This window comes from Schistocerca nitens, chromosome 4, assembly GCF_023898315.1.
Source record: "Schistocerca nitens isolate TAMUIC-IGC-003100 chromosome 4, iqSchNite1.1, whole genome shotgun sequence".
NCBI classification, from domain to species: Eukaryota; Metazoa; Arthropoda; class Insecta; order Orthoptera; family Acrididae; genus Schistocerca; species Schistocerca nitens.
The window spans coordinates 175,203,232-175,223,562 of record NC_064617.1 but is presented as its reverse complement, the minus strand read 5'-3'; the positions used below and the strand labels follow the sequence as shown (position 1 = coordinate 175,223,562).

General features: G+C 43.8%; 1 protein-coding gene across 1 annotated transcript in view; it reads right to left on the bottom strand.

Moving 5' to 3' along the window:
• Positions 1 to 20,331, bottom strand: part of LOC126252184 (uncharacterized) — a 140,180-nt gene that overhangs the window by 79,804 nt on the left and 40,045 nt on the right. The window contains exon 3 of the mRNA XM_049953055.1: positions 2,793 to 2,929. Coding sequence (XP_049809012.1) covers positions 2,793 to 2,929 — 137 coding nt within the window. The remainder of the gene's footprint in view (positions 1 to 2,792; positions 2,930 to 20,331) is intronic.

The window sequence follows — 20,331 nt, the reverse complement described above, 5'->3', positions numbered from 1 at the left end:
TCGCCGCGAGCCGAGCAGTCTCGCGCGGCTCCCCCTCCCCCTTCCCCCCCCCCCCGCCCCGTCAGAGGTTCGACTCTTCCCTCGGGCATGGGTGTGTGTGTTGTCCTTAGCGTAAGTCAGTTTAAGTTGTGTGTAAGCTTAGGGACCGATTACCTCAGCAGTTTGGTCCCATAAGATCTTACCACAAATTTCCAATTTTCCGTTTAGAGTTATATATACATGAAGATTGTTCTTTCGGACATGCCCGATAGAATGGATACCATCGGTGACCATCCAGCTCGTTAGAATAAAATTACATTGAAATGAATACCCCTAGCTGCATACAGGCGTTGATATAAGTCAACGGGGACAGTTGAAAATGTGTGCCGCGATCGAAAAAACAGATACCATCTTTATATATATATATATATATATATATATATATATATATATATATATATATATATATATATATATATAAGGCTCACCGGCCATTTGACCATCTTCTTCCATGCGGATGCACAAACACTGTCCGAACTCGTACGGGAATCGGCAAAAAGGCACGAGTAATGGGTATAATGGGCAGGGGCACCGTGAATATAGTGCGGGACAATACGTTGGGAAATTGGGTCTCACGGGAAGCGTGACAGAGATAAGTCCTTGCAGTCGCACTATCTTCTGTGTCCTCGGTGGCTCAGATGCATAGAGCGTCTGCCATTAAGCAGGAGATCTCAGGTTCGAGTCCCAGTCAGGGCACACATTTTCAATTGTCCCCGTTGACTTATATCAACACCTGTATCCAGCTAGGGGTATTCATTCCACAGTTATCGTCGTGAGCCAGGAGAGGCGCTGCGGAAGATGTCGTGTCAGTAAAGGGAGTCGCGTCGGTTGTCTGCGGCCATAGCCCATTAACGCCAAATGTCGCCTCGCTTTCCTAACGGATGCGTTCCACATTGACTTCTGCACTAGCTTCACCCACTGTTGTTTGTCTCTTAGCACTGACAACTCTACGCAACCGTTGCTGCTCTCGGTCGCTAAGTGAAGGCTATTGGCACTATCCGTGGTGAGAGATAACGCCTGAAATATGGTGTTGCTGGCATGTGTTGACACTATGGATCACGCAATATTGAATTCCGTAATGATTTCCGAAATGGAATGTCCCATGCTTCTAGCTCTAAACACCATTCCGCATTCAAAGTCTGTTAATTCTCCTCGTACAGCTATAATCACGTAGGACACCTTTTCAGACGAATCGCCTGAGTATACACTACTGGTCATTAAAATTGCTACACCAAGAAGAAATGCAGATGATAAACGGGTATTCATTGGACAAATATATTATACTGGAGCTGACATGTGATTACATTTTCACGCAATTTGGGTGCATAGATCCTCAGAAAGCAGTACTCACAACAACCACCTCTGGCCGTAATAACGGCCTTGATACGCCTGGGCACTGAGTCAAACAGAGCGTGGATGGTGTGTAGAGGTACAGCTGCCCATGCAGCTTCAACAGCACCAAGAGTAGTGACTGGCGTACTCTGACGACCCAGCTGCTCGGCCACCATTGACGAGACGTTTTCAACTGGTGAGAGATCTGGAAAATGTGCTGGCCACGGTAGCAATCGAACATTTTCTGTATCCAGAGAGGTCCGTACAGGACCTGCAACATGTGGTCGTGCATTATCCTGCTGAAATGTAGGGTTTCGCAGGGATCGAATGAAAGGTAGAGCCACGAGTCGTAAAACATCTGAAATGTAACGTCCACTGTTCAAAGTGCCGTCAATTCGAACAAGAGGTGACCGAGATGTGTAACCAAAGGCACCCCATACCATCACGCCAGGTGATACGCCAGTATGGTGATGACGAATACACGCTTCCAATCTGCATTCACCACGATGTCGCCAAACACGGATGCGACCATCATGATGATGCAAACAGAACCTGGATTCATCCGAAAAAATGACGTTTTGCCATTCGTGCACCCAGGTACGTCGTTGAGTACACCATCGCAGGCCCTCCTGTCTGTGATGCAGCGTCAAGGGTAACCGCAGCCGTGGTCTCCGAGCTGATATTCCATGCTGCTGCAAACGTCGTGGAAGTGTCGTGCAGATGGCTGTCGTCTTGCAAACGTCCCCACCTGTTGACTCAGGGATCGAGATGTGGCTGCGCGATCCGTTACAGTCATGCGGATAAGATGCCTGTCATCTCGACTGCTAGTGATACAAGGCCGTTGGGATACAGCACTGCGTTCCGTATTACCCCCCTGAACCCACCGATTCCTTACCTGCTAACAGTCATAGGATCGCGACCAACGCGAGCAGCAATGTCGCGATACAATAAACTGCAATCGCGATAGGCTACAATCCGACCTTTATTAAAGTCGGAAACGTGATGGTACACATTTATCCTCCTTACGCGGGGCATCACAACAACGTTTCACCAGGCAACGCCGGTCAACTGCTGTTTGTGTATGAGAAATCGGTTGGAAACTTTCCTCATGCCAGCACGTTGCAGGTGTCGCCATCGGCGCCAACCTTGTGTGAATGCTCTGAAAAGCTAATCATTTGCATATCACAGCATCTTGTTCCTGTCGGTTATACTTCGCGTCTGTAGCACGTCATATTCGTGATGTGGCAATTTTAATGGCCAGTAGTGTAAATGACAGCTCTGATAATGCACTGCCCTTTCGTACCTTGCGTACGCGATGTGTATGAGCACGTCGCTGCCCTATGTGTTTTGCCACTTCAGCGTACAACAACCAGCTACCAGTACGAGGCAGTACTCTACAGACAGATGCGGATGAGACCCACCTGGCGATCGTTGACGAACCAGCGGATCCTGGCCGGCGGCGAGGACCGCCCGGAGGTGCAGTTGAGGGCGAGCGCGTCGCCCTGCCGGAACACACCGCCAACCTCTCCGGAGATCTCCGGGCCCTCGTGCGGCAGCGCTGCAACATGGGGCACAGTAAGCCGGGCAGCTGCCGACAGCCCAGTCTCTACCGCAGATGGAACTTCGCACCGACCGGAACCAGGCCAGAGCACAATTGCGTTTTGTCACCCTCGTCATTGAGTCCTTACCACCCCAGTCTTATAATATTAGTTCAAATGGCTCTAAGCGCTATGGGGCTTAACACCTGATGTCATCAGTCCCCTAGACTTAGAACTAAATAAACCTAACTAACCTAAGGACATCACACACATCCATGCCCGAGGCAGGATTCGAACCTGCGACCGTTGCAGCAGCGCGGTTCAGGACTGAAGCGCCTAGAACCACTTCGCCACAGATGCCGGCAATAATAATAATAATAGTATTAAAATATTTGTTATTAATACGGTCTAAGACACTGCGGTCATGGACTGTGCGGTTGGTCCCGGTGGAGGTTCGAGTCCTCCCTCGGGCATGGGTGTGTGTGTTTGTCCTTAGGGTAATTTAGTTTAAGTAGTGTGTAAGCTTAGGGACTGAGGACCTTACCTGTTAAGTCCCATAAGATTTCACAAACATGTGAACATTTATTATTAATATTATTATAGCTATAGATGAAATAACCCCAGAATTCGGTGAAAAGTGTAAATTAGCAAATATAGTTCGGCAAACACTTACACACACAGTAGCTAAAGTTATATTTATGGGAGAAGTATGTCAGACCTTCGAACTAAACACAGGTGTACTGCAAGGCGATGGACTATCCTCAATTGTTTTTATTTGTGTTCTAGAAACAAACACTGGGAATTTGAAGTAGTACAATTCTTGACATATGACTAGGAAGAGGAAGCAAATATAATGCAATAAATCGTCTCGCATTTGTAGATGACTTTGCTACACATCCTGAAAATGTGCTATAATACAAGAAGTAGTCATTATGACTGGCTTAAGAATTTCTGCAGAAAACACAAAATTTTTAACGTATACTAAAAAGTACGGGAATTTCTGAAAAAAAGTACTGAGCAAACAGAGAAGGCTAAAGAATTTAAGTATCTTGGAGAGGTACTCCAAGGAAACCGTTTGGAGGAAGCTGCTGTGGAGGAATGGATACATAAAATTGGAAGTTCATACGGTTTAACTAAAGATCTCTAGAGTAAAATATGACTGTCTCATAAGCAAGACTAAGGCATTACAATGCAACAATGAAGTTAGAATGTCTACATGTGAGCGAATGTTTAGCATTGAACTACAATTTAGATAAATAAAAAATACTAAAAAGGCAAATCACCAGGAAAACATTAGGTCCAAGAAAACTATGAAAGTCTGAAAATTACGAAGCAACTATGCAATTTATCGATACACAGAAAACCCTTACAAAGTAATAATAAGAAGAGAGTACGACTTTTTGGACGTTTATATCGACTGCAAGGCAGTAGAATAAACAAAAAGGTCTTCAAATATTTGTGGAATAAAATGTCAACGAGTATTTGTAACCACGACGTAAAATAGGACAAAGGAAAACAATACAGAGGCTGGAGAAGGAACTGATGGATAAATGTTCAAGAAAAAGGTGTCGAATACGAACTGATTCCAAGATAAGTGAGTGGTGAAATTTTATCTGAAGTGCTCGGAAAATACGGAGGAAAACATAGTGAACAGATGGAAGAATAACGGAAGAAAAGGAAAGAGCAACCAATAAGGAATTAGAGTTGGCACGTCGTCTTATTTGTCTCAACCGAGAAGAGAAAGATGAATAACAGGAACACAGTATGTACCTATCTTCGTAGCTTTTAGAAAGTTCTATGACTAAATCGATTGTGATGAGCTACTTATCATACTGCCTGAAACAGGAGTTCAAAAACTACTCGAGATTTAGGAGTACCCTTGACTGGCATAAGGTCTAACATAAAATTTTAAATATAAAGGACAGTCAAATCAAAACGAAAAATATGGGAAAAAGTCAGTAAACTGTTTATTATTTCAAATTTAATCGCCATTACTGTTAATACATGCATCCAAATGTCAGAAAACATGCACCAGGGTCTACGTGATGCCAGAATGACTACGCGGCAGAAGATGCGCTGAGAGGCCCTTATACATGATTTAGGAGCAAGGCAGGAAAGTTAAACAAGGTTATCTCCTTGCTGCCTGTTATCCTGACGTATCTCTACGATCCGTTGCAAAAAGGCATAATTTCCACAGATATGACCCCTTTGTGCTTATGGTAAAAAGCGTCCAAGATATGAAGTACATAAGTTTCACTATCGTTACTTGGATATGGATGAAACAAGAGACATTATACTATGTACATGTGGACATTACATTTCCACTGCAAGCTAGAAACAGTCAAAAAGCAGTCACAAATAACAATATTTTAATTAGCTCTCCGTGATGAGAAAAAGCATTTCAATTGTTGCATGCACATTATCAGCATTAATAAACTAATTATACAACCGGCTACAAAAATGGAGAAAATGGTCGGTATTATTACGAATTTGGTAATATCCTGAATGAGTGTTGGTGATTAGATACATTTAATTTGTTGAAATGTACTGCTGAAAAAGGCAGATCTACTTTCATGACAATGTTTTTCGAACTCCAGCTCACAAGGCACACATGACTAGATTCCGCATTCCTGTGGCGCGCATTATTATCGGTTGCTGACAATACATTGACCATTGTGTTGCGCGACAGATCAATTGTTTTATTTTTCTCAATAACAACTATTTTATTCGCGAATCAGACGTTGTCAGTTTGGCAAGCCGTAGGTGAGTAACCAGTATCTCACATTATCATTCCGCTTGAAGGGAGCGCTCCTCATTATTTTAATACTGCTAAGATCAAGAAATGGAATAAAATCCTTTGGTATGTTTCCATTCTAGTCGCTCAGTGTTAAAACTACGATGGGTTACGGGGATTCAACCAAAATTCCAACAGAATTGGCAGTATTTTTGTTAACCTTTTCTCATTCGAAGAAGCGTCACCATTTATGAGTAACGGCTACATTTCTCTTGTTGACAGGTTTAATTGTACTTCCTTGTCAAAATACTAATTTGCACAAACTCATCTCACAGCAGCTATTGCGACAGAATTAAACTAGTAATTGGCATATGAGAGCTCAATAGCTTACGAAAAACCTCATGGTGTCGGTTTGCAGTAAGATAATAGAAGAAATTTCATGTTTATTTTCATACTAGGAGACTCTTGTTTCGCTAACTGACGACAACTCTTAAAAAATTAGTCACTGGAGTGAATAAAATAAAAAATGAAAAATGACGTATAACTACTGATATGTCGCCTTAGATAAGAACGTTCCGTTTGTTTACGAATTGGAAAAATACTCTCCTCCTTATGTGCTATCGTTCGCCAAACGTTCGTTTCGATGCCTCGAGCAGTTTCGGAGATATGAGAAATGATGTGAGTATTTCATCCTTGTGGGTGTGAGATCGGAAGTGAGCGCGCTATATAGAATCCATTTTCTCGAGATCGGAGGCAGATAAGCCTTCTCCCATGTCGAAACAAAATTTCAATATTTTAGCTAAATTTCATGTGCTGTGATACGCACCAAACGCAAAATCATAGCGACCCGCATTTTTCATTACAAACTTTTCGATTTTTGCGTAGCGTCTTACTAAAATGTACATACCACAATAAGTATGACCATTACAGAGATGATGGGCACTTCACGACGAGGCTGACATATAACGCTACAAGCAAGGTAAAAATGAAATATTTTTGTTGAATAGTTTCTGTAAAATCATTTGACAAAGATTACAGTGTGCGCGCGGTTCGTTTCTGAGAGAGTGCGGCAGAACTTCACGCGCCTTGAAATAAGTGCAATGAGACTGCGGGTCGTCACTTTGAACAGTTACTATGAGCCACGTTGTTGGCCGGCCGGAGTGGCCGTGTGGTTGTGGGCGCTGCAGTCTGGAGCCGAGAGACCGCTACGGTCGCAGGTTCGATTCCTGCCTCGGGCATGGATGTGTGTGATGTCCTTAGGTTAGTTAGGTTTAATTAGTTCTAAGTTCTAGGCGACTGATGACCTCAGAAGTTAAGTCGCATAGTGCTCAGAGCCAGAGAGCTACGTTGTTGTTAAACGATGTACGCTGTGTATGTCCATAACATAGTAAATATGCATTTCCGAGAATTGGCTGCCTACCTCAATATAATCGCTTGTGGAAACAATATCACCTCTTTCAATATGACCCAAAAGGTTTGAGTTGCGTTAAGGAAACGTGCTCCTTTCACTTACGTTGCATGTTCTTTGTCGGCCATATCAATAAATTACGCAATGCGTTTGCTGTTCTCTTTCTTAATGTTTTAAGTCTACGTGATACAGTTCTATGAGCCACACACTTGTACAAACTGCGTCAGCGGAGTGCAGTTTCTCCACACCATCAGTTTATAGATTAGTAACTCTTTTCAATCACTAAAGGCTTAGTGTATGACGAAACGTTGTTGTACAGTGTTTGTAGTCAGTGTTCGAATCTAAATCCTCACAGTTACTTCATAACAGCCGATAGCTGCGTTTGCCAGAGTTCTGCCACATTCTAAATGTTATTGCTCCATTCAGATTGCGCTTCCAAAGGCCCATATTTGAAAACTTTGGCGTAACTTTCAGGAGAAGCCGTGTTCAGAGCTTCCATGAACACATATTGGCACTGAGTAACAGAATTATTGGATGTCGTCCTGAGGGACACAGTGCCCAATTATGTCCAACTGATGCGTTAGGTTGTCAAAATACCGAGCTGATTGGAGGATCCTGCCCATAATGCTCCAAACGTTCTCCATTAGGGAGGGATCCGGCGACCTTTTTGGTCAAGGTAGGATTTGGCAACCACGGAGACAAGCAGGAGAAACTCTCGCCCTGTGCGGGCGGGCATTATCTTGCTGAAATGTAAGCCTAAGATGCCTTGCCATGATGACCAATTAAACAGGGTGTAGAATTTCAACGACCGCACCGCTGTGGCGTAAGATTGCCACGGATGGCAACCAAAGGGGCCCTATTATGAAAAGAAATGACATCCTAGACCATCACTGCTTGTTGTCGGGGGGACGTATGGCAGGCGACAGTCACCTTGGTATCCCACCGCTGTCCGGGGCATCTTCAGATACGTCTTTGGTCGGGAATCTCGTTGATGGGAGTAGAATTACTTCATTGATGAGTCCCGTTTCGAACTGAGCCCCGATGATCAATCTTTGTTAAGTCTGGCCATTTGTTTCCATCATTCCTTGAACTTGTTTTTAAATTAATCTTTTAGTGATTCGGTTACTCATTCTGTAAGTACGCTATATATCATATAATAATAATTATAGCTCGAACAATATTTTCTCGTATAAGGTTTCGTGGTTTTCTGAGAATTTTTCGTTGTTGATTTACTTTTCTGGAAATTTAGTAACGCTTTCAACTGATTTGTTTTTTAATGCATTTAGAGTTTCCTGTAAAACCGTTACTTTCCCATGTAACAACTGTCTAGAGCGTATTATTACTTTTTAATAGTGGTCTTTCCACTGTAGCTCAGTGGCTCTGTAAGTTAGGCTTCCAATCAATAGAACTGAGTTAGTACTCCTAGTGATTCCCAGGGCCACGCGCGATTAGCTGAGCGGTCTAAGGCGCTGCAGTCATGGACTGTGCGGCTGGTCCCGGCGGAGGTTCGAGTCCTCCCTCGGGCATGGGTGTGTGTGTTTGTCCTTAGGATAATTTAGGTTAAGTAGTGTGTAACCTTAGGGACTGATGACCTTAGCAGTTAAGTCCCATAAAATTTCGCACACATTTGAACATTTTTTGATTCCCAGGAGTCTTTCTTTCACCTCTGCCAATTACCTGTTAATTCGAAAGTTGGCAGTTTGCCCCGTTAATAACAGTCCACGTCAAACTGTAATTCAGTGGTAACGTCGCAAGAATGTAACGCCATACCGCCCCCAACGTTGTGGTCGAACGGTTCTAGGCGCTTCAGTCCGGAACCGCGCTGCTTCTACGGTCGCAGGTTCGAATCCTGCCTCGGGCATGGGTGTGTGCGATGTCCTTAGGATAGTTAGGTTTAAGTAGTTCTAAGTCTATGCGTCTGATGACCTCAGATGTTAAGTCACATAGTACTGATGACCATAGATGTTAAGTCCCATAGTGCTCAGAGCCGTTTTGTTAAGTCACATAGTGCTTAGAGCCATCCGAACCATTTTTGAACCGCCCCCAATACGACAATGTCAGATAGAGCACTGCAGTGTTCAAATCAACCTTCTGATTGGAGACAACTTTACTTTCGTTTTTTAAATGTAGTGACTCTCAATGCTGTGGCCCCTTTGTCCAGTCACGATGACAAATGCACATCTTTAAATTACGTGAAGGAATAAACCAGTAAACTCGTCCCATACAATATGACTAAGCAGACCTTCTCTCATTACTTCTGTTTATTTATCATGTGATGTGTTTTCACGTCTTCCATTATATGGAACAGCTGATATGGGCTAAGTCGTCCCTAGGATTGCAAGTTCAACAAGGTACGTAGGAGAGAGGAGTTGTGAGGAGTGCGGGAAGTAAGGCAGAAATGGAAAGGAATGGAAAGGAGAGAATGATAGTACTGCCAGCGTCGGAAGATGAGGCACCAGAAACTATGCCGAATTTTGTGTCAAATTAAGGCGAAAATCGGAAAACAAGTTATTGAGAAGCCAAAAAAAATGGTGCAAATGGCTCTGAGCACTATGGGACTCAACTGCTGAGGTTATTAGTCCCCTAGAACTTAGAACTAGTTAAACCTAACTAACCTAAGGACATCACAAACATCCATGCCCGAGGCAGGATTCGAACCTGCGACCGTAGCGGTCTTGCGGTTCCAGACTGCAGCGCCTTTAACCGCACGGCCACTTCGGCCGGCCGAGAAGCCAAAAGATAACTACTTACAAGGAGCTTGTGTTCTTACGAACCAAACATTCTGGACTAAGATACAACGCACTTACATACGATCTTTAGTTGTGGTATTATCTTTGGAATTGTCAAAGGGTCTTTTGACTTTTTCTTCTGTAAAACTGTTCTTTAAGATAATAAATAACATTTTATGGTTTGTCAATACCATGTATGACAACAATTAGAATTATTTAGAATACACATTATTACAAATTCACAATTTTTTGGTAATTGTTGTGAACAGTTGCACTGGACATTAATTGTTAGTTGTACAACAGCGATGTTTTCTTTGGCGGTTACATTTTGTTGTTAGAAAATTGTGCATTAATATATAACAAATATTACATTGTTACAGTTGAATTACAGTTAGGAACGCAAACACATAAGGGATATTACATTATATTAGGATGTGAATTTGTTTACTATTGGGACAAATGGTTCAAATGGCTCTGAGCACTATGGGACTTAACATCTGAGGTCATCAGTCCCCTACAACTTAGAACTACTTAAACCTAACTAACCTAAGTGCATCACACACATCCATGCCCGAGGCAGGATTGGAACCTGCGACCGTAGCAGACGCGCGGTTCCAGACTGAAGCGCCTAGAACCGCTGGGCCACCGCGGCTGGCGCTATTGGGACACTTTGTAGATAGTAGCAGGTTTACTTTATTGTGTAAACTTTAAGAGTAGAGATGTGCTCAGTTGCAATTGGTCATTTAGGACCAGCTGGGGATTTAGGGCTAAGTGTTTGTTAATTTCAAGTGCTTCTAGTAGGCTGAGTTCTCTGCCTTTGTTGGCTATATGTAGCACTTGTGTGTGTGTTTGATATTTGTGTCCTTCTTTGAGCACATGTTCAGCAAAGGTGGGATCTGATTTATTTAATCTCCAGCTGCGTTCATGTTGAGTCAGCCTCGTTGATATGGCCTGGCCCATTTGACCAACGTACAGTTTATTGCAGTCAGTGCAGGTTATTTTGTAGACCCCAACTGTTGCTTAATTTATCTGTTTTGTCCTTGCTGTTGAATAGGAGGTTAGCTGTAATACCTCTTACATAAAATGATGTTTTATAGTTTTAGGCTTTCAGTGTTTTGGGTAGTTTGTCTGATGGCTTACCTAGATGTGATATAGTACACCAGTTGGTTTGTGGTGTGGTTGTTATTGCAGAGGGGGCATAAATGAAGGGCAACATTTTCCTTCTTTGTTTGTTGTGCAGGGTTTTGTCAACCAACTCAGGGTTATAGCCACTGTTATATGCAATATATTTAATGGTGTCTACTTCTGTTTGGAAATTCTGTTTTGACATTGGTATGGATGTCAGGCGATGTACTATGGAATGGAAGGCTGCATGTTGTGTGTTATTTGGTGTTGTGAACATGGGGGTATTACTGGGTCTGTTGTTGTGGGTTTTCTGTAAATTTTGAAAGTATGTGTATTTGTGGTGATATCTATATTAAGGTCTAAAAAGTTAATGGCTATTTCACCTAGCTCCATGGTGAATTGTATGTTTTTGTGTTGTGAATTTAGATGTTCTAGGAATGTGTTCAGTTGTCTGTTGGTACCTGTCCACATACACAGTACATCATCTACATATCTGTACCAGTATTCAATATACTGTTTTTCGAAATTGTCCATGAATATGGTTTCTCCTGATAACGACGTCCTCCTGAGTAGTCCACGCCCGGAGATCCGAATGGGGGACTATTTTACCTCCGGAATATTTTACCCAAGAGGACGTCATCATCATTTAACCATACAGTAAAGCTGCATGCCCTCAGGAAAATTACGGCTGTAGTTTCCCCTTTCTTTCAGCTGCGTAATTAGTAGCACAAATAACATTTTTCTGATAGAGATTGCAAAAGTATCTTGGAACGTTGGAACTCTGTGTGTAGGGATGTTGATTATCAGTATTACAGTGCCACAGGCAGTAAGAGGCATACACAAGGACTCGAGAAAACTTAGCAAAGGTTACACAGCAGAAACGATGTGGAGCAGTTTAAGTCCGGCGTTTGTCAGTAATTAGCAAGAGAAGTATTACAGAGTCCATTGGCTGGTAGCGGAGAAGGAGTCGACGTCTTCTCCAAAGTACAGCCACGTTCTGGGATGTGAAGACGGACACAGACTGCTAGGGCAGCGTAGCGATGGCTCTGTGGTGAGCTCGTGATTGATAGTCTGCGACTGCATTCGGCGCCTGAAGCAGGAAGCACACTCAGAGTGAATTGGGCTCTCAGGGTCCAAGCGTCGGCCTAAGTACACCCTCGAGGGCCAGAATACAGCTGGTCCTGCTTCCTGTCACGTGGCCGATGTAAGAAAACTGTCTGTGGAGCCAGTGACCTTTGACGGTGCTTAGGTTACCGTTTGGGAGTCATGTGGAGCGTGGCAGCGACCATGAGCCATCTGCTAGGGAGCTGGCTGCCCACTCATCTTGGATGTACCGTGTGTTGCTGGCAGAGTGGGGTTAGGCCCATGATACAGCAGGCATTTTGAGACAGTGTCTTTAAATATCAACGCTGTTCTAAATCCACTTTCAATAGCCGAACCAACAGAATTTATATGAAATTCTTATAACAATAGGGGTGTGGTGCAGGATATACTCATCTAAGAATCCTGGCCGGCCGGCGTGGCCGTGCGGTTCTAGGCGCTACAGTCTGGAACCGAGCGACCGCTACGGCCGCAGGTTCGAATCCTGCCTCGGGCATGGATGTGTGTGATGTCCTTAGGTTAGTTAGGTTTGATTAGTTCTAGGTGACTGATGACCTCAGAAGTTAAGTCGCATAGTGCTCAGAGCCATTTGAACCATTTTTAAGAATCCTGGTTCTAACTAAATTTTTAGTTGGCAGTAGTAAATCAGTATGCACTTGCAATTTTTTCGAAAGATAGCAAACCAAAATAGAACAAGCAATTCTAAAATGTTTTTGATGTGTATTTAGTACATGATTATGCATGAATATGAAAAGAAAATTGAGAAAAAATTATAATGAAGAAGTGAAACTGCGGAATAAATCCGAAAGATTTGGAGCTGTACTCTAACATCTCACAAGAGTTGTACGATTTTATTAGGAAATTACATCTGAAAGTTGCTTCGTTGAGATGTGTAACAATTGCCACATTTACATTTAAGACAATTCTCGCAGCAAAAAGATCAGATACAATTTATCTACCAGTGTCGTGTCTCTGCCAGCCACAATAGATGGCAGTAGCATCAGATGGTGCTACATAACAGGGAGTCTCAACGTGGCGACCCCAAGTTAATAGTGTGGTCAGCCGTCTCCTAGATGGCTCCCGTACCGGGAACTATTTTATGATCCTTCACATGACATTCAAATAGGTCATTCATCCGTCAATTGTTACGTCTATTACCACACAGAGTGCGGAAATCGTGAACTATTTTGATGCATCCGCCAAATAATTCCCAGGATGACATTCATATACCGAGAGCACGACTGAAGTGACCGCACGCCGACGCTCGGTCAGTTATCGCCCAGTTCCACTCCAGTTCCAGCCGTTATCCGCCAGTTCCAACAGTTCTTCAGTTATACAGTTGCCTACAAGCGATCTACTGTGCTGCCCAGTTCTAGTCATCGGACAGTTTGCTCAAATGTGTGTGAAATCTTATGGGACTTAACTGCTAAGGTCATCAGTCCCTAGGCTTACACACTACTTAACCTAAATTATCCTAAGGACAAACACACACACCCATGCCCGAGGGAGGACTCGAACCTCCGCCGGGGCATCGAACAGTTTACACCGAATGTTGAACATAGGTAAAAGTGATAGACAAAGTGTTTATCTAATGAGAGACTGAACTTAAACTCTTGAAACAGCAGTCCAAACTGAACATCAGTTAGGATAGCTACTAATCACCTACTTTGTTAACTTTGGTGCAGAACTTCACATTAGTGCCACACTTTATCTGGAAGCCAAACGTGAGTATATTTTAATGCAATTCATTTCGATAAATGATTATTATTGTTTCTCATATGTTGCCTAGTGATTTTGGTTTAGATTTATATGGCCCTGTGAAGAGTGTAGCTAGCGTGCAAATACACAATTTAGCTACGGATATCTGTGGGAAGGGGTCGTTCCCTGCTGCCTTTACGTTGGGCATCAATCTTTGGTGAACGCAACAGCCAGAAATGTGTATTGCTGTAGAAATAACACACACACGAAGTTGCTCTGTTGCTTTATTTTTTACTGCGGAAATGAAGGGGTCTTTTATTTTTTTACTGGGGAAATGGGCAGGTTCGTCCCATAAATAAAAAAGTTCCAATCAGTTTTCTCCAAGGCTTTCTGAAGATTTCCCCTGACTCTAATGACCTCTTTGCTAACGCAACATTTAACACTAATCTTCCTTCCTTCTGAAGATTTTCCTCGGTAATCTGGCTGGTTAGCGTTGATCGAGTACCTACGTGAAAAAGAGAAACACGTAAGGAACACAACAGAATATCATCATATTTGTTTGAGAGAGATGTATAACTGGCAAGTTTCATTTGATGTGTGATCCTAGGATTTCCCGGCGAATTAACTGTTTTTACTGTTCTCGGGCCTCCAGCCGGGTGCAGTCGTTTTCATACCACGATATTTCGACAGCGTTCCTTGCCGTCACCTTCAGTTGATACCTGCAGACTGAGTCTGCTGAATTTCCTCCCCTTTGTACTCTGATCGCTCCCCACCGCTTTCCCCGCGTCCTGCCGCACATAGAAAAGAAAACTTCAAGAGTTTCTCCAACACCTGAATTCTCTGCTTCCTAACAACCAATTCACCATGGAGGTGGAAGAGAGTGGTGAACTCCCGTTTCTGGACGTCCTAGTCAAGCGCAAAGCGGATGGAACCTTGGGACACAGTGTATACAGGAAAGAAACCCGCACTGATCTGTATCTTCACGCTACCAGCTGCCATCATCTTTCACAGCGTGAGTGTGTACTGCGAACACTGGTACACAGGGCCCGCGCAATATCGGGTGAGGGAATCCTACAAGGAGAACTTAACCACCTTAAGGACGTTTTCAAGAAGAACGGATATAACGAGAGTCAAATTCGACGTGCTTTCATGCAGAATACACAAGACCAGCAGAGAGAGAACGAAAAGGACGAGAAGACAATGGCGTACCTGCCTTACGCCGGCAAAGTATCCAACAAAATCGGCAGAATTCTGGCTCGGTGTAACATCAAATGTGTCTTCCGCCCACCTCCGAAAACGCGTGCCTTGCTAGGTACAGTAAAAGATGACCTGGGGCTCCGCAAACCGGGTGTTTACTGTATTCCGTGTAAATGCGGTAAGGCATACATCGGGCAAACTGTACAGACAATCGAATAAAGATTCCAGGAACACAGAAGGCACTCTGAACTGAAGCCGCCTACAAAACCTGAGGTTGCGGAACATTACATGTATACTGGAGATACTATGGACCACGCGAAAACGGAAGTTTTACGGCAGGCCTCGTCTTTTTGGGACTATGTTCTGAAGGAGGCGATTGAAATACGTGTAGCTGATGGGCTGATCAACAGAGACGCCGGGTTCAACCTCAGCAAAGCCTGGGACCCAGCACTCAGCCAACTAAAAGCACAGCGCCGACCCAAAGCGACTTCCGCGCCATACGAAGGCCACAGGACATCTGATGGTCCACAGTTCGCATCTAGCAGCCAGTAGCACACTCCTCCCCACCACCACTCCACGCAGCGCCGCGAGAGGGATGACGCGGGGGAAGGGGTGGGGAGCTATCAGAGTATAAAGGGGAGGAGATTCAGCGGAGACGCTCAGTCTGCAGGTATCACCTGAAGATGACGGCAAGGAACGCTGTCGAAATATCGTGGTTTGGAAACGACTACACCCGGCTGGAGACCCGAGAACAGCAAAAAGAGTTTCATTTGATTCTAACTTTACAAAAAAGAGAAAAATAAAAGAAATTCTAAGATAGTAGAAGACCATGAAACTTTACGGACTGAAAGTAGAATCCAGGTCGAAATCAAGACATACCTAAGATGATGTTCACGACCAGGGTGACAAGATTATATACAAAGGATGAAGGCCCCTGCCCCTGATATTTGAAAAGCAGTGGTAACATTTTAAAGAAGAGGGTAGAATCTGAGTTTATTACAATACTACTGTTAATGAAGCAGTGACGACAGTATGGTTCGTTTCTAAAACTGAATAACATGGAAAAGGTAAAAGGCAACTTCACGTTCGAATGTCAAAACTATACAAACCCACACACATAGTACGTATAGTACTAGTTAGTTTACGATTAGATTACATTTTCTCAGTGGAACATACGGCAACATGCTGACCATCTTATGGTTGTCTTCAACTATTTTTTACGCGAGTTATTTACACTTACCTGTGTTCGACCTCTCGCTCTCTCTCTCTCTCTCTCTCTCTCTCTCTCTCTCTCTCTCTCTCTCTCTCACACACACACACACACACACATACACGAAGTGGGTGCCAAGCAGATATTTCAGATTGGGTTTCAAGTTTTACTATCTATTACATTCTTTATAGTCCTGGGAAAATAATAAAAGAATGCTATCGCCGAATACCACTTACTTCTTCTGCGTTATAGCGTAAACCATTTATCGTTCTAGTGTTGTATTTCTTAATGTTTCAATTGTAGATCTACGACTAACTGTTGAAAACGAACTTCATACGGGCGTAAGTCTTCTCTAATGCCTTAGAAACCGCACAAGTTGTGTAACATTAGTAACGAAGCTATAATTTCGGAGGAAATGAAAAAGCTGCGTGTGTGAAACTGTTAGCTGGAGAGACTTCTGAGGTATACGCCACATTTTGCTTAAATAAATATGCAGGTACATAACTATAATTAAGGGAATCTCCACAAGGGAGAATAAATGCTGGAATCTGAACTTTGCTCCCCAACTCTCCCTACCCCTTTCCCTAAATATTAGTCCTGAATAAACGGTACCAGAACTTGCTTTATTTTCTCAGTAGCAGGAGGTAGTTGCTCCCTCACCCGTTAAAACGGTATTACCTTCGGTCTGCCCCTTTTACATGATTCGTGGAGTTGGTTCTACAACTACATTTACATCTACATCTATATACACACTACTGGACATTAAAATTGCTACACCACGAAGATGACGTGCTACAGACACGAAATTTATCCGACGGGAAGAATATGCTGTGGTATTCAAACGATTAGCTTTTCAGAGCATTCACAAAAGGTTGGCGACGGTGGCGACACCTACAACGTGCAGGCATCAGGAAAATTACCAACCGATTTCTCATACACAAACAGCAGTTGACCGGCGTTGGCTGGTGAAAAGTTGTTGTGATGCCTCGCGTAAGGAGGGGAAATGCGTACCAACACGTTTCCAACTTTGATAAATGTCGGATTGTAGTCTATCGCGATTGCGGTTTATCGTATCGCGACATTGCTGCTCGCGTTGGTCGAGATCCAATGACTGTTACCAGAATATCGAATCGTTGGGTTCAGGAGGGTAATACGGAACGCCGTGCTGGATCCCAACGACCTCGTATCACTAGCACTGGAGATGACAGGCATCTTATCCGCATGGCTGTAACGGATCGTGCAGCCACGTCTCGATCCCTGAGTCAACAGATGGGAACGTTTGCAAGACAACAACCATCTGCACGAACAGTTGGACGACGTTTGCAGCAGCATGCACTATCAGCTCGGAGACCATGGCTGCGGTTACCCTTGACGCTGCATCACTGACAGGAGCGCCTGCTATCGCGTACTTAACGACGAACCTGGGTGCACGAATGGCGAAACGTCATTTATTCGAATGAATCCAGATTCCGTTTACAGCATGACGATGGTCGCATCCGTGTTTGGCGATATCGCGGTGAACGCACATTGGAAGCGTGTATTCGTCACAGCCATACTGGCGTATCACCCGGCGTGATGGTTACACGTCTCGGTCACCTCTTGTTCACATTGACGGCACTTTGAACAGTGGACATTTCAGATGTGTTACGACCCGTGGCTCTACCCTTCATTCTATTCCATGTTGCAGGTCCTGTACGGGCCTTTCTGGATACAGAAAATGGTCGATTGCTGCCCTGGCCAGCATATTCTCCAGATCTCTCACCAATTGACAACGTCTGGTCAATGGTGTCCGAGCAACTGGCTCGTCACAATACGCCAGTCACTACTCTTGATGAACTGTGGTATCGTGTTGAAGCTGCATCGACAGCTGTACCTGTACACGCCATCCAAGCTCTGTTTGACCCAATGCCCAGGCGTATCAAGGCCATTATTACGGCCAGTGGTGGTTGTTCTGGGTACTGATTTCTTAGGATCTATGCACTCAAATTGCGTGCAAATGTAATCACATATCAGTTCTAGTATAATATATTTGTCCAATGAATACCCGTTTATCATATGCATTTCTTCTTTGTGTAGCAATTTTAATGGCCAGTAGTGTAAGCACTCCGTACGCCACTGTACTGTGGGCGGCGGACGGTACACTGTACCACTACTAGTCATTTCCTTTCCTGTTCCGCTCGCAAATAGAGCGAGGGAAAAGTGACTATCCACATGCCCATGTATGAGCCCTAATTTGTCGTGTCTTACCTTGGTGGTCCTTACGCGCAACGTATGTCGGCGGCAGTAGAAACGTTTGGCAGTCAGCTTCATATGTCAGTTCTTTAAATCTGCCTCCAGGGATTCCCATTTGAGTTCCCGAAGCACCTCCGTAACACTTACATGTTGTTCGAACCTACCGCTAACAAATCTAGCAGCACACCTATGAATTGCTTCAATGCCTTCTTTCAATCCGACGCGGTACTGGTCCCATACACTCTACAAGTACTCGAGAATGGGTCGCACTAGCGTCCTATATGCGATCTCCTTTACTGATGAACCACTCTTTCCTAAAATTCTCCCAATAAACAGAAGTCGACGATTCGCCTTCCCTACCACAGTTCTCACATGCTCGTTCCATTTCGTATCGCACTGTAAGATTGCGCCCAGATATTTAAACGACTACACTAGTAATACAGGGTGATTCAAAAAGAATACCACAACTTTAAAAATGTGTATTTAATGAAAGAAACATAATATAACCTTCTGTTATACATCATTACAAAGAGTATTTAAAAAGTTTTTTTTTCACTCAAAAACAAGTTCAGAGATGTTCACTATGGCCCCCTCCAGACACACGAGCAATATCAACCCGATACTCCAACTCGTTCCACACTCTCTGTAGCATATCAGGCGTAACAGTTTATTTCTCGTTTCAAATCATCAATGGTGGCTGGGAGAGGTGGCCGAAACACCATATCCTTAACATACCCCCATAAGAAAAAATAGCAGGGGGTAAGATCAGGGCTTCTTGGAGGCCAGTGATGAAGTGCTCTGTCACGGGCTGCCTGGCGGCCGAACCATCGCCTCGGGTAGTTGACGTTCAGGTTTCATAACTAACCTTTTTCGTAGGACTCTCCATACAGTTGATTGTGGAATTTGCAGCTCTCTGCTAGCTCTGCGAGTCGATTTTCCTGGGCTGCGAACAAATGCTTGCTGGATGCGTGCAACATTTTCATCATTCGTTCTCGGCCGTCCAGAACTTTTCCCTTTGCACAAACACCCATTCTCTGTAAACTGTTTGTACCAACGTTTAATACACCACCTATCAGGAGGTTTAACACCATACTTCGTTCGAAATGCACGCTGAACAACTGTCGTCGATTCACTTCTGCCGTACTCAATAACACAAAAAGCTTTCTGTTGAGCGGTCGCCATCTTAGCATCAACTGACGCTGACGCCTAGTTAACAGCGCCTCAAGCGAACAAATGTACAACTAAATGAAACTTTATAGCTCCCTCAATTCGCCGACAGATAGTGCTTAGCTCTGCCTTTTGTCGTTGCAGAGTTTTAAATTCCTAAAGTTGTGGTATTCTTTTTTAATCACCCTGTACTGTATCCGAACATTACTGGTTTGTTCTTCCTACTCATCCGCATTAACTTACGTTTTTCCACATTTATAACACGTTCCTATTCATCACACCAACTGGATTGGTTCAAATGGTTCAAAATGGCTCTGAGCACTATGCGACTTAACTTCTGAGGTTATCAGTCGCCTAGAACTTAGAACTAATTAAACCTAACTAACCTAAGGACATCACACACATCCATGCCCGAGGCAGGATTCGAACCTGCGACCGTAGCGGTCGCTCGGCTCCAGACTGTAGCGCCTAGAACCGCACGGCCACTCCGGCCGGCACACCAACTGGAATTTTGTCTAAGTTGTCTTGTATCTTCCTACACTCACTCAATTTCGACACCTTACTTTACAGCACGGGGTCATCATCAAACAACCGCAGATTGCCACCCATCCCGTCTGCAAAATCATTTAGGCATATAGAGAACAACAGCAATGCTATCACACTTCTCAGTAGCACTCCTGATGATACCCTTTCTTCGATGAACACTCGCCGTCGAGGACAATATACTGCGTTCTATTACTGAAGAAGTCTCTGAGCCACTCACATACAGGGCGTTTCAAAAATGACCGCTATATTTGAAACGGCAATAAAAACTAAACGAG